The following is a 25,211-nucleotide window of genomic DNA, read 5'->3' as shown; positions in this document are numbered from 1 at the left end:
TGCCATAAAATTAAACAACTTTACAGCAATTTTACAACTTCTCTCTGTCTCTGTAGCTAGATTTATTTTTGAAGGTTGTTACTGTAATTAGAAAACAAACTGCAATTCACTTTTTAAAAAGTAGACTTTCTAAGTAGATAAGTTAAAGAAATACAATATTTGTTTGATAGAATAACCAATGTGTAAGGAGGGGAAAAACTCTCAAAATCTACATGCAATCAACCAAAAAAGAGTGGAAAACCAACTCACTTGAAAAAAAAAAACTGAATAATGGAGAAAAAAGACCTCAGAGTTGACTGTGGTATCAATCAAATGACCCTGTATCAGGGTATCATGATATTCAAACCACAGTTCATATCATCGGTCTGAAAAAATAAAAAAACACAAAAAACGTTTTTTGTTCATTTTGTATGAAAGAAATTTTTGTTAAATTTAGTTTGTGACATGATTAACTTTATTCAAACATGCTCTCACAAAAACAACTTTCACTTGAAACATGAAAAAAATGTTGCTAAACTGCTGAACTTAGCTTAAGGCAATCGGATGGTACTGGATGATTTTGTGAGAGCATATTTGAACAAAGTTAATCATGTCACAAACATGCGACATCAAGGGAATTCTATATAGGATTAAAACTGGCCTTGATTTAATGGAATCCTGGGCCTCTGAATTCAGGCTAAAATTAAATCAGGACTACATTTTGGTAATAACTAATCTGTTTGACCATGATCCCTGCACAAAGTTTAGCACTGACTGTATTTCTTATCCTTTGGAGTCCAATCTAAAAATTTTAGAGGTTGTTGTTGATCAGCACTTAACCTTTGAATCTCAAGTGTCCTCAGTCGTTACTAAATCTTATAAATTACTTTGGAAGCTGAAGTGTATTAGGCCCTTTTTTCAATTGATATTTTCACATTACTTCTAACTCTGTGCTCTCATTTCAGATTTTGTATGGTACTGCCCCTGACTACATTGCCAGGTTTTCAAGGCAGAAACTGGGTTTGTGAGCCCTTGGGCCACTGCTATGGAGCAGCAGTGGCAGGCAAAACCACCCCACACCAGAGACAAGGCAGAAACAGCTAGACCTCACCTGCACTTGACCGTCCTTCCCCAGGAGTTGAGCCCCTGGGTGCAGGCGGCCAGCAGGACTTACCGGACAGGGCAGGAACTGAATACCAACTAGGCTGAACAGAGACTGAGGGTCAGAGGGGAAAGGACTATACATGGGCAGCAAGGCAGGAAACTGGGCTAGGACTCACAGACAGACAATACTACACAAGGCAGAGAAAAGAACAAGCTAAAGGACAGGAACTGAAAGCTGACAAGCAGCCACTGAAACAGGATACAAACACTGACAGAAAAGAGACAGGACTGAAAGCTGCAGAGCAGCCACTAAGCAAGAGACACAGACAAACAGAAACTAGACCAAGAATACAAACCAGAGACAAGACTAAGAAATAAGCAATAAACCTAAGCAAACTATACACAGACTAACTAGAATCAGACAAGGAACTATACAAGAAACCAGACTAGGCAGAAGTGCAACAAAGCACCAACAAACCAGGGACCTTAGATGATGCAAAGGCAAACACAGAAGTTTCCAGGTGGTTAATAAAGCCCATCAGCAGCTGCAGTTCACAGCTGCAGAAATCACAAGGCAGCTACGGGTGCTGTTCAGGCACAAACAAGAAAAGCAAGTCTGGCAGCCCGGAAGATACGGACTGGACTGGGCTAAAGTCTGGAACGGGTGACAATCCATAGCCGCCATCGGTTCTGGCCATCAGAGGGCAAGGTGAGTACAGACAAGGAAACGGTTCCCATCGTGACACTATATGTTGCCCCTTGTTACTTTGCCTTCTCGCAATTCAATTTTTGGTGAGAAAGTAATTTATAAAGCTATATATTCAGCTACTTTTTCATATCAATGTACTGAATGGTGGAATTCCTTGCCGAAAAATATAAGATCCCAACAAGATTACTTGGTTTTTCTTAAGTTTTTGAAATCTTTCCTTTTCACAAAATTTTTGTCAATTGATCCTGGTGCCTAATCTCCACCCTTCCATTCTCCCCATTATGCTCTATTATGGAATTATTTATATATTTACGATTCTTTCCTTATTGATAAGTGTGGGTTTATGTATTTTGATTTAGCTTGTCAGCCATATTGAACTCGAAATTGTGTGGGAAAATGTGGGGTATAAATGTCATAAACAAAAAAATAAACATTGATCTCAATATACACAACTAAATATACAATAACTTTTACTACAAATAATGTTTAAAAAAAGGATCCTTTTACAAAGTTGTGGCAAAAAGTGGCCTTAGCACACCCTTACACGGCTCCTTCCCATATGCTATTTTTTACTGCAGCTGTAAAAAGGCTTATTTTGTATGTTTTGTATTACTGGCTATGCACTAATGTTGCCATTAGTGCACAGCCATTTTTAAAAATTACTGTGTGAGCCCTTACTGCCAGCCATTTTGTAGGCGATAAGGGCCCGCACAGTATACCTGCCCTAACCAGTTAGTGTGCAGTAATATAGCTGTGCTAACTGGTTAGCACAGAAAAGCCCACTCTCTACCCCTGATATGCCCCCTAAAAACAAAAAAAGTTTAGAATGCGTTGAGCACATATACATTTTAAAGTTACCACATGATGCCTGAGCATATCCCACAGTACTCCATTTTTAGCTGATAAACTTAGCAGCATAAATTGTCAGCTGAAAATTCATCTTAATTTAGGAGCTTAAAATTTATGCTTATGCTTATAAATTTAGGCCTGTCATTCATTTTCCTAGATTTATGAGCCTAGTGCTGAAAAGCAATGCTAAGTTCCTAATATTTTTCCCCACCCTAAATCCATTCCTCTTGCCACTCACTTTTTATGCTCCTAAATTTAAGAGAAGAGTAAAAAAATTAAAGTATAAAATTATGCCCTCAGCCCTAGTATATTTTCAAAGAGGCCTATTCATGATCACAACTCTCAAATTTAGGAGCATAAATTCTTTGACTGTTGGGTTCTTTTAAATAAACACAAAAAAACTGACCTTTTTCATGTTACTACCAAGAGCAGGATAAGGAGGTTTGTTTACAAGACTCCATTCAAAAGGTACACGAATCATCTGATAGAGCTGAAAGATTATTAGACCATCGACAAGGTCACTAGACAGGAATAAAAAAAAGAATAAGGGCTAAAAATTTTAAGTAATAGTACATTACAATCAATGTTTTGCCTATGCTTACTGACTCACACACCAGGAAGGGCATAATCGAAAGGGGTGCCCAAGTTTTCCTGAGGACGTCCTCGCAGGACATCGCAGCAAAGGGGCAGGGAAACCCATATTATCAAAACAAGATGGGCGTCCATCTTTTGTTTTGATAATACAGTCAGGGACGCCCAAATCATGAAATTTAGGTCAACCTTAGAATGGTCATCCCCGATTTTCGGCGATAATGGAAACAGAGGATGGCCATCTCAGAAACGACCAAATCCAAGCCATTTGGTTGTGGGAGAAGCCAACATTCATAGTGCACTGGTCTCCCTGACATGCCAAGACATGAACCGGGCACCCTAGGGGGCACTGCAGTGGACTTCAGAAATTGCTCCCAGGTGCACAGTTCCCTTACCTTGTGTGCTAAGTCCCCCAACCCCCCCCCCCCCAAAACCCACTCCTCACAACTGTACACCACTACCATAGCCCTAAGGGGTGAAGAGGGGCACCTACATGTGGGTATAGTGGGTTTCTGGTGGGTTTTGAAGGGCTCACATTTACCACCACAAGTGTAACAGGTGGGGGGGGGGGATGGGCCTGGGTCCACCTGCCTAAAGTGCACTGCACCCACTAAAACTGCTCCAGGGACCTGCATACTGCTGTCAAGGAGCTGGGTATGACATTTGAGGCTGGCAAAAAATAAAAAAAAGTTTTTTTTAGGGTGGAAGGGGGTTGGTGACCACTGGGGGAGTAAGGGGAGGTCATCTGGTCAGTTCGGGCACCTTTTTGAGGCTTGGTCATAACAAAAAATGGACCAAGTAAAGTTGCCTAAGTGCTCATCAGGGACGCCCTTCTTTTTTCCATTATCGGTCGAGGATGCCCATGTGTTAGGCACGCCCCAGTCCCACCTTTGCTACGTTTCCGACATGCCCCCGGGAACTTTGGTCATCCCCGTGATGGAAAGCAGTTGAGGACGTCCAAAATCTGCTTTCGATTATGCCAATTTGGGCAACCCTGGGAGAAGGACGCCCATCTCCCGATTTGTGTCGAAAGATGGGCGCCCTTCTCTTTCGAAAATAAGCCTGCAGGTAAACTTCACAAAAGATAACAACAGAAAAACAGTTATTACATTTATAAACAGATGTTTAAACCATTGTTGGGGGGTTGTTATCAACGTAGGCTACTATTAAGTCAGGTTATTTTACCACAAGTTGGGATATTTTAGCACAGGTTTTTATGGCATAAAATGAGACCCTGTGATAAAAGAGAACGAAATGTGGTAAAATAGCCCACCAGTAGCCCAAACTACCTCCCTTAGGGCCCTGTTTACTAACGTGAGGTCGCATTTTTAGCGTGTGCACAAAATTATCATGTGCTAACGTTGTAGGCACCCATAGAAATATTATGGGCACCTACAAAGTCAGCGTGCGTTAATGGTTAGAGCGTGCTAAAAATGCTAGCATGCCTCTAGCGTGGCTTAGTAAACAGGGTCCTTAATAACAGCTTTCACATGGGATAAACTAAGGTCTGACCAGGGTCACCAAGAGACCAAGTCGGGCCTGGGACAAACAATCTTAAGGGTGACCCCCCCCCCCCCGGGCAATCCACAGGCCCCCCCACTCCCCCCCGGCGCCTCACCTGGCAGTAGCTTACTGCTCATTCAGTCTGTCTCCTGCTCCTGTGTGCCGCGTTCTCACGTCATTTCTGCTCTGCCAGCCAAGCATCCTTCTTCCTGCCATGTTCCCTCCTGCCTATGCAGAAATAGGAAGTACTTCACATAGGAGGAAGGACGTGGCCGGAAAAGAAGAACTAACACGATAATATGATAACCTGGCACACAGGAGCAGGAGACCAATCCAGCCTTCTGCCTGTGCCTGCCACCAGAAGCCTGAAGAAAGCAGCTTTTCTATTGCTGCAGCTGGGCCCCCCAAGGGGGGCCAGGCTAAGGGGAATCTTGCCCCCCCCTCTCGGCAGCCCTGGGTCTACATAGGTTTCTCACTATTGCCATATGCTTCTTTGTGTAAACTAAGTAAGCACAGTAAGATGCTTCTATTAATTAAATGTGCCACAGAAATCCAACTGGAAATATCTACAGGCAGAAAATGAAACTAAGTAGTTAATAAAAATGTTACCTGTACAAATGGTTCACATATGGATTGACACCCAGGGAATTCATCCAGTTCCGGAACGTTCTTTCCTCTTTGGTTTCTCCTATAGTAATACAGTTAGATTTATATTAATTATGTAAGAGGTTTAAATGTACATGGAAAGACTTGTCTAATCATAAAAATGTTTTTGTTTTGCTCTTCCTTAGGAATGAGTGGATTACTTTTACAATGTAGGCATAAACACAGAAACCCCACAAAAGGGAGAAGGGAAGGAGCTTCATGGATAGTTTCAAAGAAAAGAATAAGCAGAAATTGCATTATTCAGTAATTCCTCCCTTTCACACAAACTGCATGCTGAGCTAGAAAATTTGGAAAAGAATCCAAATTAAAACAGAACATCATGCAAGGTGAAATGTACACTTCTGCTCAAGTGCTGCCTTGTACTACACCCCTCCCTCTCTGAGACAGACCCTGTCATGGGTAGGGTTGATATACAGCAGTGCTTCAGTGCAGGCCTGTTCAGTACTCACTTGTCTTTAAGCTCAATCCTGGCATGGGAGGAGGTAGGAGGGCATTAGCAGTGGCCAGAAAGATGAGAGGAAAGGGGGGTGAGGGAAATACTAGATGTGAGATAGGGGTAATGAAGGGGAGATAATTTGCTGGCAAACTGGTGGGGGATAGAGGGGAATGAGAGTGCCGGCATCCTTGGGTAGAGGTAGAGAGGGGAAGGGGAGATGAAGAAAACCCATTTTGTGGTTGTGACTGTTGTCTCATTATGGCAGTGATTTTAAAATTAGTTTTTGACTTAAGGAGCTCTATTATAATAAATTGTGAACCTCTATGAAAATCCAAAACTCTCTCTTCCTGCTCCCCTTCCACTATATCAACCAAAGGACTAACAAACAATTCCTTATTCCATGTAGTTCCTTTGGCAAGGAATTCCATAACAGGGGAACAACAAAAGAAAACGCCTGAAAATGTAGCGCAGAAGGAATAACCAGAAAGTTTCAACTGACAATCCCTACAGAATGTGCAGAAAAGAAAAAAATTCAGAGTATTAGCGCACATGTACTTGACAGAGCAGAAAGGTAGGGCTGTATAGCCCAAGGAGATGAGAGCACACAATTAAACAAGCCTTTGGCATACAGTACCTACATTAGGAGGAGTCAAATCTGAATTTTATAAGGCAAAATAGGAAAGGAATGCAAATAAGTTAGCTAACAAACAGCAAAATTGAAACTATACACTGTTTTCCAAAGGCAAACAAGCGCTAATAATGTAAGAGTACGTCATTTTGTATATTTTAGAAAAATATTAAAATCAAGACAAAATAGCACCACTGTTTGACAGAAATAATCATCAAATCTGAAGCCATCACCAGTTAAACAAATATAGGTTTATTATTAGCCTAGTTAAACCCTTTAATTTAATTTAAAACATTTTGCTCTAAAATAGCATAGAATGCAGCTAAAGATAACACAAACATGAAGGGGTAAATTCAAGAAAACATGCCAAAAGTTAGGTGCCAACAATTCTATAATGGCAACTATGCATGTAATTGCCATCACGGAATATTAGTGTATGTCAGCATTCTCGTGCCCAACTTTAACGTGAGCGCTTACACCAGTCAAATGGCTGGTGTAAATGATCACACCTAAATGTTGAAGCTGTGTACATAAGTGCTAGTATTCTATAACTTGTGATTGTAACTGCAAGACATGCCCACGTATCTGCCCCCTCTGCAGTTATGGACAATTAATCTTAGGTGCTAACTTTCTGGAATAGCACCTAAGTGCAGATACACACATAACTGAAAATTTGTGGCACAAGTAAGGCCCATTATTGGTACTTAGGGGGAGATTCTATATATGGCACCTGGAAAATCCGTGCGGAAATCATTTTCACCTAGGGCGTATTCTATAAGATTTTAGCGTGGTATATAGAATATCCTTAGTTGATATCCCAGCGCCTAAAACTATGTGCATCCATTTACAGCAACAAAAACATGGCATAAATCCCTGCATGTAGATTTACGCGGATTGGGCTATATTCTATAACAATGTGCGTAAATTTGGGAACGACCAATAAACACCCATTTCCCTGCTCATAACCATGCCCCTTTTGGATGTGCGTATTAGAATTTAGACTGTCATGTCCCCTATCTCAACGCAAGCGGTGTCCTCGGGCTGCACAGGGTCTCGTCGACACGCACACTTGACTGGCACAACCCTGAGCCATGTGTGTGTAATTCTGCTCTGGCTGCAGGCTCCTTGATTGCTTTCCTTCCATGCACCTGGCTCTGTTCTCTCTCTGCTTGGCTTCCAGGCTCCTTGATTGCTTTGCTTCCACCCACCTGGGTCTGCTCTTCCTCTGCCTGGCTTCCCTTGCTTCTCTCCTATTGGTCTTCTGGTTCCTCCTTCCCCTGCTCTTGTCCTATGGCTGTGCCCCTTCTCCCTGCCAGTGGCATACTAAGGGAGGGGGGCAGTGGGGAGGGTCCGCCCCGGGTGCACCCCACTGGGGGGGTGCCGCGCGCCTGTTGGCCGAGTCCGCTCGTTCCCTCCCTGCTGCTCCCTCTGCGCGGAACAGGTTACTTCCTGTTCCGGGGCAGAGGAAGCAGCAGGGAACGAGCAGACTTGGAGCAGACAGGCGCGCGGCACCCCCCTTTCCCAGCAGGTAAAAATGCACCCGGGGGGGGGGGCGCATCAGAGATGCGCCCCAGGTGTCAGCCAGCCTAGGAACGCCACTGCTCCCTGCTGATGTCAGACGCCAGCACTTTATCAGATGAGCTCTCTCTAGACTCCTTGCTTCGGCTTCTTCTTTGGTAGGTGTTACTTGCTCAGTAGTGTGCTTCTCCTCTACTTTGTTCTTCGTTGCTGACTCTGTACCTGGATTACTCTTTGGATTACTCTTGTGTCTGCTGCCTGCCTCCTGACCTTGCCTGTACCTGGATTACTCTTGTGTCTGCTGCCTGCCTCCTGACCTTTACCTGTACTACTCTCGTGTCTGCTGCCTGCCTCCTGACCTTGCCTGTACCTGGATTACTCTCGTGTCTGCTGCCTGCCTCCTGACCTTGCCTGTACCTGGATTACTCTCGTGTCTGCTGCCTGCCTCCTGACCTTGCCTGTACCTGGATTACTCTCGTGTCTGCTGCCTGCCTCCTGACCTTGCCTGTACCTGGATTACTCTCGTGTCTGCTGCCTGCCTCCTGACCTTGCCTGTACCTGGATTACTCTCGTGTCTGCTGCCTGCCTACTGACCTTGCCTGTACCTGGATTACTCTCTTGCCTGCTGCCTGTCTGGCCGTCACGTTCATCACCCCGCTTCCTGTTCCATCTCGTAAGCCCTGCAGGCCGCCCACACCTAGGGGCTCAACCTCTGGGAAACGGAGGTCAGCGCAGGTGAAACCTGGTTGTCTGGCCGCCAAGCAGAACCTGGTCCAAGTACCGGGCTCAGCAGCGCTCTACTTGGTACAAGAACTCACAGCTCTGACAGACACAGTGAGTTACAGAATATGATTAGCATGTTAGGCATGTAAATTCTAATTATTGCCAATTAGTGCTTATTATTGCTTAAGTGCAGTTAATGCTGACTGGCTTGGTAAGTCAATTAAGTTATGCACATTGTTATGGAATACGCTTAGATTTAGGCGTGGAACACTAGGTGCGACATATAGAATCTGGCAGTTAATGCCTAGTAGCACTTAATTTAATAATTATGTTAGGCACGTCACAGGCACTATTCTAGAACTTGCATGTGCAATTTTGCATGCCGAGCTTGAAATTGTGTACTCAAGTTTATAGAATCCAGGGGGTAAGTACACAGTCATAGCTACAAATGTCCTGCAACTAAAGTCATCTAATATTAAGCAAAAGAGCTGTATGAATGGCCATTATTTGGCGTTCCAATGTTAATGCTAAATCTAACATAACTTCCAGGAGACAGCCCTCTGAGGAGATTTTAATATCATAACCAACTGTCTTTAATTCTGGGAACAGATCTCCTATAAAATATGCATACACATCACAACCCACCCCCCCTCTGCTAACTTGATTTAAGCATGTATCTACACATCAGAAGAGCTCACCTTCTAGTAAATTGGGATCATAACTTGAGCCATGAGGTTTGTGCAGAGCAGAATGAGTGTTAAACAGATTCGCTACAAATGCTAAATTGAGTTTAGGATTGCCTGCAACCACATCTGCTGGCGTAACAAACTGTCGGCAGCCCAGTTTGTCTGCTTGCTGAAGCATATACTCTGCTCTTTTCAAATCATTTTTCTCCTGCAAAAGCAAGTTAAAAACAAACAAAAAAAAAAGACCATTGAACCTCAAAGTGAATTAAATCATGTCTCACTGCTGTTCAGCACCACAGTCTGAACAGCTCCTAGACCAGGGTTTCTCAACCCAATCCTCAAGACACACCCAACCAGTAAAGTTTTCAGGATATTCACAATCAATATATATGAGAGAGATTTGCATACAGTGCAGGTGGTGTGTGAGAATCTCTCTTATACATAGCCATTGTGTATGTCGTTGAGCACAAAAATATTAATAGTGTGTTTCTAATTCTTTAAATAAGGCTATAATTAGAAAATGGCTGTTCTTGAATATTGAGGACTAGATTCACTATGCACAAAGAATGAAGTAATCGATTTGCATCCTATCTCTAAATTTTCTGTGATGAAAAGTCCCTTTCTAAAGATAGACAGTAGGTTTTACACACTACAAACAGCTTCACAACCAGTAAACATTGCTGCACACACCCTGTCACTGATGAGAGGACACCAGATGAGAGTCTGTATCATCACATATAGTAAAATAGTGCGTGCGGGCAATTTTCAGACTGCTCACATATCTTCAAAGATTGTGGATACTTTTTACTGGCATACGTTGCACTAATTTTCAAAGTAAATATATGTATACTAGTAAAAAAGCCCCGTTTCTGATGCAAATGAAACGGGGGCTAGCAATGTTTTCTTCTGTGTGCATGTGGGAGTGTGTGTGTCAGGGGCGTAGCTACGGGTGTGCCCACCCAATTCCAGCCCAGGCCCGCCCAGCGCCAGCTCCCATTGCCGGCCACTGCTGCTTTTCCTGATGAGCAGCAGGGCCGGCGCCCGGCGCTACAAAAAGAAGAAGCGCTCAGCTGACTGAGCTGAGCGCCAACGCGTCGCTAAGGACAAGAAAAAATGTTTTTTAAAAAATGCGGCACCGCAGGCAGCCTCAAAGCATTGGCTGCTGGCTCTGTGCAGGCTCCTCCCGTCTCTTACATCACTGCCCCTGTAGCTTTATATGCAGAAAAAGCTTCTTAAAATTACCCCCTAATCAATGTCCCTCTGCTTTTAAAACATACAATTACTTACATCGAATCCTGAAAAGTCAATGTTGATTCCTGTGCCTTCACCTTTGCCTCCTTTGGGAGCAATCTGCTTCAGTAAGTGATAATAGGCTCTGGAATCCTACAAAAATATGTTCAAATGACAAAGGAGGATGTCCAGTTTCAGTCTGTGCATTCAGATCTCTGTATATACCACATTCTGTTACAATTAGCTATGATTTAACCTGTCTACATCATTTTGTGAAAATTAGACACTTGTGTTTCATGCATTGGCCTTCCTGGTCAGACAGGCTTTGGGGGCAATTCTATAAAATGGTGCCTCCTTTTGAGTGCCTCAATGCAACCCAGAGAGCACCAATTCCGTAACGGAATCAGATTGCCCTGAGTCTGTTATAGAATACTGGAGTGCATGGTCTATTTCCCACTGTTTGTTTGTTCCTGTGTATCTGTGGGGGGGATGTCAGTGTTCCTCCACCTAGGAGGACTTTCACTGTCTTCTTGGAGCAATGCCAATTTGTGTTTGGCATAGGGTGGGGGGCAAGGGGAAGAAAGTTTATTGTAAGTCTCACACCTAATCTTACTTTAAGAAGGGTCAATTTGTTTTCAAAGATCTAACTCTTTTCTGATGGGACTGCTGATGAAGGAGCTTCTCCTGCCTCTCAGAAACTCTAACGTCAGCTCCGACCTGCCATAGGGTTTACAGCAGAAAGAGCGCCCTTGTTTGGCGTGCTGTCTGCTGAGCATTGGGGAGGAACAGGGAATGACCTCATCAACATGCATTTGCATACTCATTGTGTTGTGAGCCAGGGAACTCATTGGTTCATGCGGCGCTTATCAGCTGTCAGCATCAGCGCCCGCATTTGCTTCTGATCATCAGACCTGAGTAACTATGACCAGATTCATCTGGCTACAATCTGTAACTAATGGCAAACAGGATTATAAGTGAGGCTGAAAGCTAGGAGATTTTCTTTAGCACTAACAGCAGTGGTAAGGGCCAGAAAGGGTGATGGCAAATCTACAGGAGTGCAGAAAAAGGCAACAGGACAAACTGGTTGGGTTAAATGGTTATATTGATGACATCAGCCATGTTGTGCTGTTGCTGCACTGATCATCATCAAGAACCACAAGAAGGCATCACACAGATATGTGAAAATGTAAGCACAGCAAAGGGGATTCTTAAAATACAGGCTGTAATCATAATAAAAAGGTACGTCTTTTACTACAAAAATAACCAACATGCTGAAAAACAACATCCTTGGGGACACAACAGAAAAGGCATAAATTAGTTTGGTTTTGTTATTTTTATTTCAAATTGTATATAATGCATCATAAAAAATACCATTAACACCAAGGCCACCATGCAGTTGGATTTTTTTCACCTTCTCCCATACACCAGAAATGCCCCTCTCTCAAGCCACATTTAGCTTTGCCAACTGGCTCCAGATAATCAGAATCAGCTTATCCAGTACTGGTTTTATTCACTGTATGCAGAGACTTGTAGTTCCCTTTTACGTCCCTATTGTTATTTCCTTAAGATAAGCAAGACTGCATATCCCTGCATGCAGTGGAATAAAACCAGAACCAAACCAGCCTCTCCTGATAATCTGAAGCCAGCTAGCAACTCTGTCTCCATTTAGAACTGATACGCTATGATCATCATATGGTAAAATATAAGGGTCTGCAACTCAGTGGTGAATTAATGTTAATCTGATCGTGAGCCCTTGTGCCTAGGCCAAGGCTTAGGAAGGACCTTGGCCCAGGGGTGTATCTGTGTGGGGCCTCAGGGGCCTGGGCCCCCGCAGATTTTGCCCTGGACCCCCCTACCGCCATCAACCCTCCCCCGCTGCCGTTGCTTACTTTTGCTGGCGGGGGACCCCAACCCCCGCCAGCCGAGGTCTACTTCCACCTGCCGCTGCCTTAAAAACTACTTCTTCAGCCGGCGGGGGACCCCAAACCCCCGCCAGCCGCCCCGAGGTGTTTAAAGTTCATCTTCGGCCTCCGTGGCCATGCTGCTGTTGATAGGAGCTGTTGAATCCACTTCGGAGTCTGATGTCGTTGTACGTGCTGCGACGTCAGACTCCGAAGTGGATTCAACAGCTCCTATCAACAGCAGCACGGCCACGGAGGCCGAAGATGAACTTTAAACACCTCGGGGCGGCTGGCGGGGGTTTGGGGTCCCCCGCCGGCTGAAGAAGTAGTTTTTAAGGCAGCGGCAGGTGGAAGCGGACCTCGGCTGGCGGGGGTTGGGGTCCCCCGCCAGCAAAAGTAAGCAACGGCAGCGGGGGAGGGTTGGCGGCGGGACGGGGGTGGAGAGAGTCATTGGTGGCGGTGGGGGCTCTGACAATGGCGGGGGGGGGGTCGGTGGCGGTGGGGGGGGGGGCTAAAATGTGCCCCCTCCCTCTGGCTCTGGCCCCCCCTACCGCCGGAGTCCAGATACGCCCCTGCCTTGGCCAAGGCCTAGGGTAGACCAATCAGGCGCTAAGCAATACCACGGGCCACAAAGCCCCGCACACTCAGGACAATCAACACACTCAGGACAATCAACAAGCACCACCAGAAAAGGGAGATAGACCACTCAGGCGGGCCACAAAGCCGATCCGGAACCCACTCGTACAGAGTCCAAGCGTATGGGCTGCAAAGCTGAACTGGAACCGAATCATACACCAGGGAAGGGAAAAGAACGTGGGGTCCCCAAAAGGACTGGAGCTCAAGCAGCGCACACAGCACCAGCCAGTGACACAAAGGGAAAAGCAACTGACAAAACTGGTGGATACAGAATACAACCAGAGGGAGAGAATACAAACAAAGGCTACACACATTAACTCAGGTAGCGTAGGGCAAAGCCCACAGGGAAAAAGGGAAAGCCGGAGTCAGAATGGGACACTATAGACACGGAACTTACAAGAGCGAAGCTCCACAGGAATGGCTGAACAGGAAAAACAGACTGAAAGAAAAGGCTGCTTTCAAATATAAGGACAGGAAAGAAGCAGGCACACAAGAGTACAGAAAGGGATAAGGCAGACACCAGAGAAAGGCTGCCTGAAAGAGGCAGGGCTCACAGAAGGCAAATACCAAGCACTGCACATAAAGGGTTAACACTGAGTAAAGGGAAACTAAACAAAGAAGCAGGAACTAGCTTACCATGGACAGAAAGGATGCCTAACAGAGGCAAGGCTCACAGAAGGCAAATACCAAGCTCTGCACATATAGGGTTAACACTGAGTAAAGGGAAACTAAACAAAGAAGCAGGAACTAGCTTACCATGGACAGAAAGGATGCCTAACAGAGGCAAGGCTCACAGAAGGCAAATACCAAGCTCTGCACATATAGGGTTAACACTGAGTAAAGGGAAACTAAACAAACAAAGCAGGAACCATGGATAGAAAGGCTGCCTAACAGAGACAGGGAGAAACGAGGCAGAGGACAGACCCAGCTGCACTGCAAAGAAGCAATCAAGGACATGCTGGTTACAACCAGCACACACACACACAGACCACAAACAAAAAGGAGAGCAAGCAAAACTCCTCAAAATACACACTGTGCCACAAGCAGACAGAGTAAGAGAACCAGAACTTAGCTGACAGGAATTAACGCTAGAGCGTCTGCTGTAGGGAGAGGTGTTTAAATAGGTCTGACTTCTGACGTCTGCTGCTTCAGACTCAGCTCAATCCGTGACAGGCCAATCAGAGGCGAGTCCCAGTCATACCCCTGCCTGTCTCAGAAAAATCGTAACAATTAAACTAAACAGTAGAGAGTTGCACAGGGTCAGAAATTTCACCTATCCCCTCCCCCCAGTAGAATCTAACCCATACCCACTAAGATCCATTCCATTCCATTCCCACCCATCCCCATAATTAATCTGCTCTATCCCCATTGTATTATTTTTTTTTTTCATTTTGTTACATTTGTACCCCGCGCTTTCCCACTCATGGCAGGCTCAATGCGGCTTACATGGGGCAATGGAGGGTTAAGTGACTTGCCCAGAGTCACAAGGAGCTGTATTGTACTTGTATTTCCTTCAATACCTGACCCAAACTTTCCTTCCTTTACTTACTCACTCACAGCCCTCTGTTTCCTGCTGACCCATGAGTGTTCCAAGCCTCAGTCTGATGTTCCAACAGCCTTTCTCAGTGCATTCTAAGTCTCAATCTGGCATCACCAGAAATTTCAACTACAATCCCGCAGGAAACCTACAACTTCTCCCATCTGGGAATCCCACAAACCCAGAAGTCTTACCACAGGATTCCCGCAATCCCCGTTTCTGTGCAGCTCTCTACTGGAGAGTCATTGAATGAAAGAAAAACTAAATAAAAAAAACTCTTCTGATCTTCTCTAAACCTCAAGTTTGAATTTGTCAGCTGCTCTGAATGAGTAGGTATGGCATGTACCTTAATGTCCTGACTGAAATTGGTGATTTTTTGCCAGCCTGCATTCACCAGATGGTAGTTGACCCAACGAAGCAAAAGCTCTTCTGGGGAAAGTTTCATTAACTGCTCCAGGTCTTCTCCCTCATTTAGCAAAGCAATGAGAGCTAAAAAGAGTTTAAATAGAACAACAGTGTTACTGTCAATAAAGATGAGCAAATTCATCTTAACCTATATACTTCGTAATATTCCTTTCATATCTACCTTCATTTCTGGAGATCTCTATGTCAGCAAACAGACCGGCTTTAATGATCTGCCACAGAAGTCCTAACACCAGGTAAGGCTTTCCCTCTTTAAGGTCCTGTGAGCCAATATTCACTACTGTGCAGCCAATTGCTGAAGCAGAATTTAAAGCCAGATTCAAATTTTCCTAGAGAAAAAAAACAAGACTCACACTAACTAAAATATATGATTAAGATTCATTGTGATATCACATTGCTATGGCTGGCAGGAATCCCCAAACCCCACCAGCAGATTTCTCTCCTCTGGTGGAGAGAAATCCCCTACAGTCATAGTCAGTGACACTTTCCATCGGCCACTGCATAGGCGTAGTTTGACTGTTTCATTTGGGGGGGCAAAGGATGGGGCGGAGCATATTAGCATATTCATTTGCATATATACATATGCAAATGAATATGCTAATATGGAGGAAGGAATTGAAATTTACAGGCAAAATATCACAGATGCACATTTCAAAAAGCTGACATATTTCAATTAATATATTCTGAATAAAATACTTTTTTACCTTTGTTGATCATTTAGTTTTTCTATTCGCTTTGGTCCCAGTGTCTTCTGTTTTATGCAGTGTCTTCTTTCCAGTAGGCTTCCCTCTGCTCCCCACCCCTCCCAGTCCCATCCATCTCCTGCTCCTTCCCTCTGCTCACCTCATTTCCCAGTCCAATCCAATTCCTGGTCCTTCCCTCTGCTCCCCACCCACCCCTCCCAGTCCCATCCATCTCTTGCTCCTTCCCTCTGCTTCCCACCCCTCCCAGTCCCATCCATCTCCTGCTCCTTCCCACTGCTTCCCACCCTCCCAGTCCCATCCAATTCCTGGTCCTTCCCTCTGCTCCCCACCCACCCCTCCCAGTCCCATCCATCTCTTGCTCCTTCCCTCTGCTTCCCACCCCTCCCAGTCCCATCCATTTCCTGCTCCTTCCCACTGCTTCCCACCCTCCCAGTCCCATCCATCTCCTGCTCCTTCCCTCTGCTTCCCACCCTCCCAGTCCCATCCATCTCCTGCTCCTTCCCTCTGCTCCCCACCCCTCGCAGTCCCATCCATCTCTTGCTCCTTCCTTCTGCTCCCCACCCCTCCCAGTCCCATCCATCTGTTGCTCCTTCCCTCTGCTCCCCACCCCTCGCAGTCCCATCCATCTCTTGCTCCTTCCCTCTGCTTCCCACCCCTCCCAGTCCCATCCATCTCCTGCTCCTTCCCTCTGCTTCCCACCCTCCCAGTCCCATCCATCTCCTGCTCCTTCCCTCTGCTCACCACCCCTCCCAGTCCCATCCATCTCTTGCTCCTTCCCTCTGCTTCCCACCCCTCCCAGTCCCATCCATCTCCTGCTCCTTCCCTCTGACCTCCTTTCCCAGTCCAGTACAATCCAATTCCTGGTCCTTCCCTCTGCTCCCCACCCACCCCTCCCAGTCCCATCCATCTCTTACTCCTTCCCTCTGCTCTCCACCCTCCCAGTCCCATTCATCTTCCCTCTGCTGCCCCCCCCCCCCCCGCGAGGTCCAGGATCGTGACTCCGTTTACCCCCTCTCTTCCTCCCTCCCTCCGGTGCAGGCAGCAGTCTTCTTCAGCCTGTGTTCCTGGCAGCGGTAGCGACGTACACGCTGCCTTCGGTCTGCCCCGGAAGCCTTCTCTTCAAGTTCCTGTTCCCACCTATGCGGGAACAGGAACTTGAAGAGAAGGCTTCGGGGCAGAGCTGAAGGCAGCGTGTACGTCGCTACCGCTGCCAGGAACAAGAAAGACTTAGAGAAGATTGGTGCTGCCTGCGCCGGAGGGTAGGAAGAGAGGGGGTAGACAGACACGCTCGTCTCCGTCCGCTTCGCTGCTTCCCTGCCTTCTCTGTCTGCGTCCCGCCTTCCTCTGATGTAATTTCCTTTCGGGCAGGACGCAGACAGAGAGGGCAGGGAAGCAGCGAAGCGGACGGAGACGAGCGCGTGCCTGCTTGGTTTTTTTTTTTTTCACTTCTAGCGCCAGTCCACGTCATCGTCGTTTGGGGGGGCATTGCCCCCATCGCCCCCCCCCCAGTCTACGCCTATGGGCCACTGCTACACCCCTGTTCGCCCCCCCCTGCATGCTCCGTTTTCACGCATGTGCAAAAATTGAGCATGCAATGGTGGAAGGAGCTAGCGTGGCAGTGGCCTGTGGAAAGTGATGCTGACTGTGAACATAGGGGAGTTTCTGGCTGCTGGAGGAGGACCTCTTCAGTTGGCGAGGCTTGGGAATCCCCATCAGTTCAGGTGTTTACAATCTGAGTTGAGGTCAAAGTAAAATTTTGTGTCCCTTCAATTTGGGCTCACGCCCACCCAAAATTGAACATTATGCCACTACAAAGAAGCAAGAGAAAATTGCTGAGCCAACAAAATATTAAAGGTTAAGTCTGTTACAATACAGGTGAAAATAAAGGGAGCTTCTCATCAAAAATGACTTATCTAAATGTACAGTCTTTAAGAGTGATTTTATAACAGGGCACTTAGGGCAGGAAAGTACCTATGGGGCTCATATTCAAAGCATATGGACATCTCAAAATAGGCAAAAAAAATTAATTTACCAAAAACATCCAAATCGTGATATTCAAAAGGCAGAACATCCTAATAGCAAGGGGGTATGTTGTGGGCAGGACTAGGGAGGGTCCAAATTTAGGACAACTAACAGCAATAATCGAATGGGAAGAAACATCCAAGTTACAAAAGAAGGGCATCTAATTTAGACTTCCAGGGTATAAAAAGGTGTCCTAATTTGAGTATCTGACCACTGAAGGGATTGGCATGGCCTCTCTTTAATCCCCCAGCGGTTACTCACCCCCTCCCTCAACCCTGAAAGTGACACAGGAAAGGGAAACCAGGTTCTCCGACAGCATCAGGTGTTATGGACATTCTGAACAGAGCAGCAAGCAGGTCTGACGGGTAGACTAGTGATCAATGCAGTGGAATGTAAACCTGGGGACCCAGGTTCAAATTCCTCTTCAATGCTCTATACCTATTGTACCTAAATATTAGACACATGCAAGCCCGAGGGCTATTGAGGTGATGCACATTCAGGTACAGTAGGTATTTCCCTGTCTCTAGAAGGCTCACCACTTAAAATAACAGAGTTGCAGTAGAATATGAACCTGAGTGCCCCGGATTAATGTCCACTGCACTGACCACTAGGCTGTCCCTCTGCTCTGCAGGCACATGTGTGTGACTATTTTTGTACAAATGCTGCCTGGCAGACGTCCTTGTCCCTGTTTTTTTGGCGTTCATAATTTGGATGTTCTATTTTGGAAAATTACTGTTCATTTTGGACCTTCTCACATATTTTTGAACTGGAAACCCCAATGTTTTTCCTGTTGAAAAATTGCTGTGAGATGGATGCTTTTTTTGAACAAATGAACAGGATGTCCCAATTCTGACAAAGCTCTTTCAAAAATTCCCCTCTGGCAGAAATATTGAACCTAAATTGAAGGTATGGAGAGGGCAAATGTGCACATGTACAATACACACATGTGGGTATATTTTATAAAGTGTATAAGTAAATTGCATTTTCACACATTTTCTGCCCAAACTCTGCCTCTGAATACCTGCCAACTTGCTCTCTACATACGTTTAGGCATGACTCAATTTTATTAGAGCATTTACCTTCAAAGATGATTTATAAAATTATTCTCTTTATGCTTAAAAATTCACCTGAAAGGCGAGTACTTCCATGCCTACAGATTTTAAAAAAATCTGACTGTGTTGGAATATAATGTAGAAGCTTGTGGTTATTCATCTTATTAAATACCTACAGAAATAGTAAAGGGTGTCAATTTCTTCTTATTGATGGCTCTTTCATCAATTGTGTCTGGCTGTGATAAATTAATCAATTTGCTGAAAAATAAGGTACAAAAACATAGAAATATATGTTAAAGAGAATCAAGGAAGCTCTCTGTTAAAATAATGGTGATGTTTTCTAGATTTTAAAAACCCAAGACACATTAAATTCAGAGTATTGCCAGAACAGAATTAAAGGTTTGCTCTATTAAATTATTCTGCTATCTTATGCAATATTTATGAGATAAAACTATAAAGGTTAATGATCTTTGCTAATCTCCTTTCAGCCCCTCTCCACTCTCCTGTGACTGCAGAAGCAACAAAGTTGAAAATTATGGCTCATTGACCAGGCAAATCTAGATAAAAATTTATCAGAGTACAAAATTAAGCAAAAGCGAGATTCTTTGAGCATTTGGATACTTCCCCCAAATTCTACATAGGTCACCCAAAGTGCAAACTAATTAATAAGCCATTAACAACCAATAATTGGTGTTAATTCACACTTATTTGGGTTTACATGCGGATCTGCCCTGCGCCTTATTCTATAACATACACACCCAGTGGTGTTCTGGAGCAGGATCTCACCTGGTGAGAGCTGTTTGTTAAGTTTTTAAGAATTTTGGGAGCTGGTCTTTAAAGTTGGGCCCCCCATGGTTACTTTAACAACTAGATCCCAAAATGTGGTGTTGGATCCCCTCCTGAATTCTCTTTTACTTTGCTGGCGGGGATGTTAAGCCCTGCCAGCCAAGTAAATAGACTGCTGCTGCTCCCCGCTCCTTGTTTCCAACTTTGAGCAGCAGGCTGGGACTTCTCGTGCATGTGAGAGAAGTCCCAGTATGCTGCTCAAAGCAAGAAACAAGCAGCAGGGAGTGATGGCAGTCCATTTATTGGCTGGTAGGGATTGGCTTCCTTGCCAGTAAAAGGTATGCCTAGCATGCCCGCATGAGCAGGGGGAGAGAGAGGCATGTGTTGCCCCCACAGTCCACCCTTGACCCCCTAAATTGCAGGGCTGGCTATGCCCAGAGAACCCGTTGTTAAAAATTTACCAGCACACCCCTGTACACACCTAAATTTTATGGTGTGCAACAGTGCAACTCAAAAGGGGGCAAGGCCATGGGAGAGGCATTTGTGGGTCGGGGCATTCCCTGAATTTAGGTGCGATGTTATAGAATAGTGTCATTTACAAGCCCAACTGCCATTAGTTGCATGCCAAGATTTACATCAGGTTTCAGCAGGTATAACTGCTCACGCCCAAATTTAGACGCAATTAGACTCAACGTGCAATTAAACTCTGGAATTTGTTGCCAGAGAATGTGGTAAAGGCGGTTAGCTTAGCGGGATTTTAAAAAGGTTGGACGGCTTCCTAAAGGAAAAGTCAATAGACCATTATTAAAATAACTTGGGGAAAATCCACTGCTTACCTCTGGGATAAGCAGCATAAAATGAATTGAGCTTTTTTGGGATCTTGTCAGGTATTTGTGACCTGGATTGGCCACTGTTAGAAACAGGATGCTGGGCTTGATGGACCTTTGGTTTGTTTCAGTGTGACAATACTTATGTACTTATCCGTGCTAAGCTAGTACTCTGCAAAAGGTGCTCTGCACAGAGTGCCCTTTGCAGAATACTAGTTTAGCACAGATCTTCCCAGTGCCTAACTTTGGGCAACATTTACTGAATTCCCTCCTTTCTGTCAAATTACTGGTACTGCAAATGCCCACCTAGTTCTACTGTTATGGAGACAGAAGTCTTCTGACCAATCATAACTGGATCTCAGAAATATAAAGACACAAGAAGCCACTTCATGTGTGCGTTGTCTTGTTACCTTCTGATCCTCTCCAGTGAGTGACCCAATCAAGTTACTGTGAAAGGTGGAAGGACATTCTCACCCATTCCTACTAGACTTACCAAAGAATGATGCCATCTCTGAGTGACTTAAATAGACTAGCATCAGAGGGATTAATAGGCAGTAGATGCTGACAGTCTGGATCATCTTGAAGAGCTTTATTCATCCAGTTAACAAAAGCAAACTTTTCTTCCTCTGAAGGACAAAAATCATAATTTTAGTTAAGAAAATATATGAATTGTAATACTATTGTATCTCTAAATTGTTTGGCACTGCTGACTCAAAATGGTGATATGCTGCCAGCTTCTTAGCAAGGAGCTCTTGTCACTACCATAAGAGGATACTCACGACCCCATGTCGGCCCTGACAAGTCTTTAATAGACACTATCATGCTTATTTTTGAAAGAGAAGGACGCCCATCTTTCGACACAAATCGGGAGATGGGCGTCCTTCTCGCAAGGTCGTCCAAATCGGCATAATCGAAAGCCGATTTTTTGACACCCTCGACTGCTTTCCATTGCGGGGACGACCAAAGTTCACAAGGGCGTGTCGGCAGGGTAGCGAAGGCGGGACTGGGGCGTGATTAGGAGATGGTCATCCTCGGCCAATAATAGAAAAAAGAAGGGCGTCCCTGACGAGCACTTGGCCGACTTTACTTTGTCCATTCTTTTTCACGACCAAGCCTCAAAAAGGTGCCCGAACTGACCAGCCTCAAATGCCATACTCAGGTCCATCGCAGCAGTATACAGGTCCCTGGAGTTGTAGTGGGTGCAGTGTACTTCAGGCAGGTGGACCTGGGGGGGGGGGTTGGGGGGCTCAGCACACAAGGTAAGGGAGCTATGCACCTGGGAGCAATTTGTGAAGTCCACTGCAGTGCCCCCTAGGGTGCCCGGTTGGTGTCCTGGCATGTGAGGGGGACCAGTGAACTACAAATGCTGACTCCTCCCATGACCAAAGGGCTTGGATTTGGACGTTTTTGAGACAGATGTCTTTGGTTTCCATTATCGCCGAAAACCGAGGACGACCATCTCTAAGGTTGACCTAAATGTCAAGATTTGGGCATTCCCGACAGTATTATCGAAACGAAAGATGGATGTCCATCTTGTTTCGACAATATGCATTGCCCCACCCCTTCGCGGCACCGTCCTTATAGTTGGGCGCCCTTAGAGATGGTCGTCCCCGTTCAAAAATGCCCCTCTATAACTGTCATGTTGGTGCCACCCCTCAAGCTGTGCCATGAATTCCTGGCTTCCAGTTTGCCAAAAGAGACAGTAAAATGGAATAGTGTTCAAAAATGTAAGTTTGACATTTATTCAGTTTTGGATATATTGCTTATCAGGGTTCCAGATAAGTGGTTTACAATCAATACAAATACATCAAGAAATACAGTAGAAAAAAAAGGAATGCAGGGAAAAGATGAGGGTAGAGAGAAAATGTTACATTGTACACAGACAGCGAAGGGGAAAGGGGTAAGTTAGATAGAGCTGGACTACTGTCCAGTGCCTGGCTTCATCCCAACTGTCTCTTGGAAGAAAAGATGGATCCTCCTTACTGGAAGTTTTTTTTCAAAGAGATGAAGTCTGATAACCACTTTGAATCATAAGAAAGAGGGTTCAAACTCCAAAATATAATGGTAGATTATTCCGTAATACTGAAGAGACTGCAACAAGTGAAATCAAATTGCATCTGGTGGAATTATACAATCACTAGAAGGTTTTGATTTGGGGAACATGGAGGGGCATTTTCATTATGATGTCCAAGTCCCATTGTAAACGTTTTGCTGAAAACATCTAAAATTCTCATCCTGAACACAGCAATTTTTTTTGAACTGGAAAAAAAAATATATTTTTTTGTTTCAAAATTGCTATTTTCCAGACACTTTTGTGCCCAAGGTATCATTAAAAAAAAAAAGTTCTAGAGAAAAATGCACAAAAACAAGCCATAGGGATGGCTGTGTGGCACTCTTCCTAGTAAAGTGGCCACATAGACATCCCAGCCGAGCAGAGGGGCAGCCTAGTAGTCAGTGCAGTGGACACATAACGGGACCCAGGTACAAATCCCACCCCAATACCCCTATTTTGCATTGTGACCCCTCCAGAAACACCCCAAAACCCACTATACCTAACTGTATACCGCTACAAAAGCCCTCAGGTATACAGGTGTCTCCTATCTATAGGTACAGTTGGTATGTTGTTGATTTTGGAAGGCTTACAATTTCCACCACATGTACTAGAGCGGGATATAGACCTGGATTCCCCAAATTAAGCAACATTTCTGGGCAATAAGAAGCCTTCATTCCATGAGCAAGGAATCTATGAAAGGTTCTCTTTCAGCATAAGAGAAATACATTCTATGGATTCAATTTTAACTCTGCCATTAAACTGTCTACAGTAAAATGGCATTATGGCTGCTCTCAAGGCTGCAGCCAAAACCTTAATGGTACTGTTGTGTCTACCAAACCAAATCAAATCAACTGGGCATGTTGGTAAGAAATTAGCAGATGTTGATTAGATCTACCCTGTTCCCTTCTTATCCATCTTTCCTGTCTGCCTCTTTGTTTTATTTTTTAGTTTCGGGGATTTCAATAGTATCTGAATGCTTGCTTGTCTATCTTTGGTTTCTCCCTTGTCTTCTAGGCAAGTCATGTTAGGTTCACTTTACTAAAGTGTTTTATCCCTTATTCTGTCTACAATACAAGCATCATGATAAAATGCTGTGATTGCTATGACTGTAAAGTATAAATTAAGGTCCTTTTACATAACAAAAATTATCCTAACTTCTAATTAGGTTTCTTGGAGTTCCACCATAAATAGAATAGATCCTGGATTTTTCTCCCTTCCAGTAGGTGGAGACAGAATACAACATTCAAGCAGAAGACACTCTTGTAATAGGTATAGCCAATTTTTTAAAACTTCTTGTTTATTTGCATTCCAAACTTTATCAAATTACAACCATAGCATAGATGATACAACCAACAAGAAGTTCGTTCCAAATGCATACGTTTTCTAAATGCATAAGTTTTCTAACGGTTCTTCCCCAACTTGTCCCCACCCTCCCTCAATCCACCCCCCTCACTCCCCTCCTTCCCACCCCTCCACCCAACCCTCTTAATCAAAATATAACAGTTCAATATCTTGCTTCTTGCGACTGGGGTGAAAGAGACCCAAAACGGAGACCAAATTATTACAAAACTTTTCACCTCTCTTAGAGGCCAAATCCATAATTCCTTTCTTCTCTAGCACACAAGCGTGGATCATTGCCAATCTCCAGTGAGATATTGTTGGGCTATCTGTAGCCAGCCACAACAGTAAGATGACACACTTTGCCAACAGAACTGCTCTCTTCAAAAAAAGCCTTAAATCCCACCGGAGTAGGCCTCTGTGTCCCAAAAAGATCAAACAATTGTCCTGGGGATGGCCTCCACGAAGTGTTCCAGATCTGTGATACATGTGTACTCAGCTCAGTCCAAAAAGTTTTCACTCGGGCACAGCTCCAATACATATGCCCCAAATGAGCATTATTTCCCTTGCACTTTGGACAAGTATCCGTCTCTCGGAGTGTAGCTCTAAATGCTCTGTGGGGGGATACATGCAGTCGGAACAAAAATTTGTACTGTATTTCCCACCAGGCTGCATTCTCAGTCGTTGTATAAAGAGTGCTTTCAATCACTAGGCAGAGGCAGGTTCCCTGGAGTCCTGCAGAGCTTGTCTGTCCCTCACTACTGAAAATGTGAAAATGAAACAGCGCCCCCCACTCCCCCACTGGCTGGACTATAGATGGAGAAAAGGCGGGAGAGCAGGGGCGTAGCCACGGGCGGGCCTGGACGGGCCCAGGCCCAGCCACTTTCCCTCCAGACCCGCCCATCCAAGATCCTGCTGCAGTCGCTGCCTTTTCTCCCGCAGCTCCGCCGGGTCTGGAAAGCAGGGTTCAGCAGCGTTGCCTGCCTGCCTTTTAAAATAATTTGTCTCCCCAGGCTCCGCTGCATTTACTTCTTTGCCCGTCGCAAAGTGCTGCCGTTCGCACAGGCAGCTCCGCTCCCCTTTGCCTGGACCATCTGGCCCTACGTATCCACTACATGAAGTGGATCAGAGAGGGCCGGATGGACGCGGCAAAGGGGAGCGGAGCTGCCTGTGTGAACGGCAGCGCTTTGCGACGGGTGAAGAAGTAAATGCAGCGGAGCCTGGGGAGACGAATTATTTTAAAAGGCAGGCACGCAGGCAACGCTGCTTCCCGCCATGCTGGTGACTGGCGCAGGGATGAAACTTCTAAA

The 25,211-nt window shown here is 45.1% G+C and overlaps 1 protein-coding gene across 1 annotated transcript in view; it reads right to left on the bottom strand.

The window, feature by feature from the left end:
• The window catches only part of PLS1 (plastin 1), an 88,951-nt gene that overhangs the window by 22,090 nt on the left and 41,650 nt on the right, over positions 1–25,211 (bottom strand). Inside the window, exons 5-12 of the mRNA XM_030216439.1 lie at positions 21,004–21,136; positions 19,074–19,155; positions 15,283–15,448; positions 15,043–15,185; positions 10,680–10,775; positions 9,405–9,600; positions 5,345–5,423; positions 3,048–3,162 (exon numbers count right to left, since the gene is read on the bottom strand). Of these exons, the coding sequence (XP_030072299.1) occupies positions 3,048–3,162; positions 5,345–5,423; positions 9,405–9,600; positions 10,680–10,775; positions 15,043–15,185; positions 15,283–15,448; positions 19,074–19,155; positions 21,004–21,136 (1,010 nt within the window). The remainder of the gene's footprint in view (positions 1–3,047; positions 3,163–5,344; positions 5,424–9,404; positions 9,601–10,679; positions 10,776–15,042; positions 15,186–15,282; positions 15,449–19,073; positions 19,156–21,003; positions 21,137–25,211) is intronic.

The sequence above is a fragment of the Microcaecilia unicolor genome, chromosome 10 (assembly GCF_901765095.1).
Source record: "Microcaecilia unicolor chromosome 10, aMicUni1.1, whole genome shotgun sequence".
Classification (NCBI taxonomy): Eukaryota; Metazoa; Chordata; class Amphibia; order Gymnophiona; family Siphonopidae; genus Microcaecilia; species Microcaecilia unicolor.
This window is presented reverse-complemented; position numbering and strand designations above follow the sequence as displayed.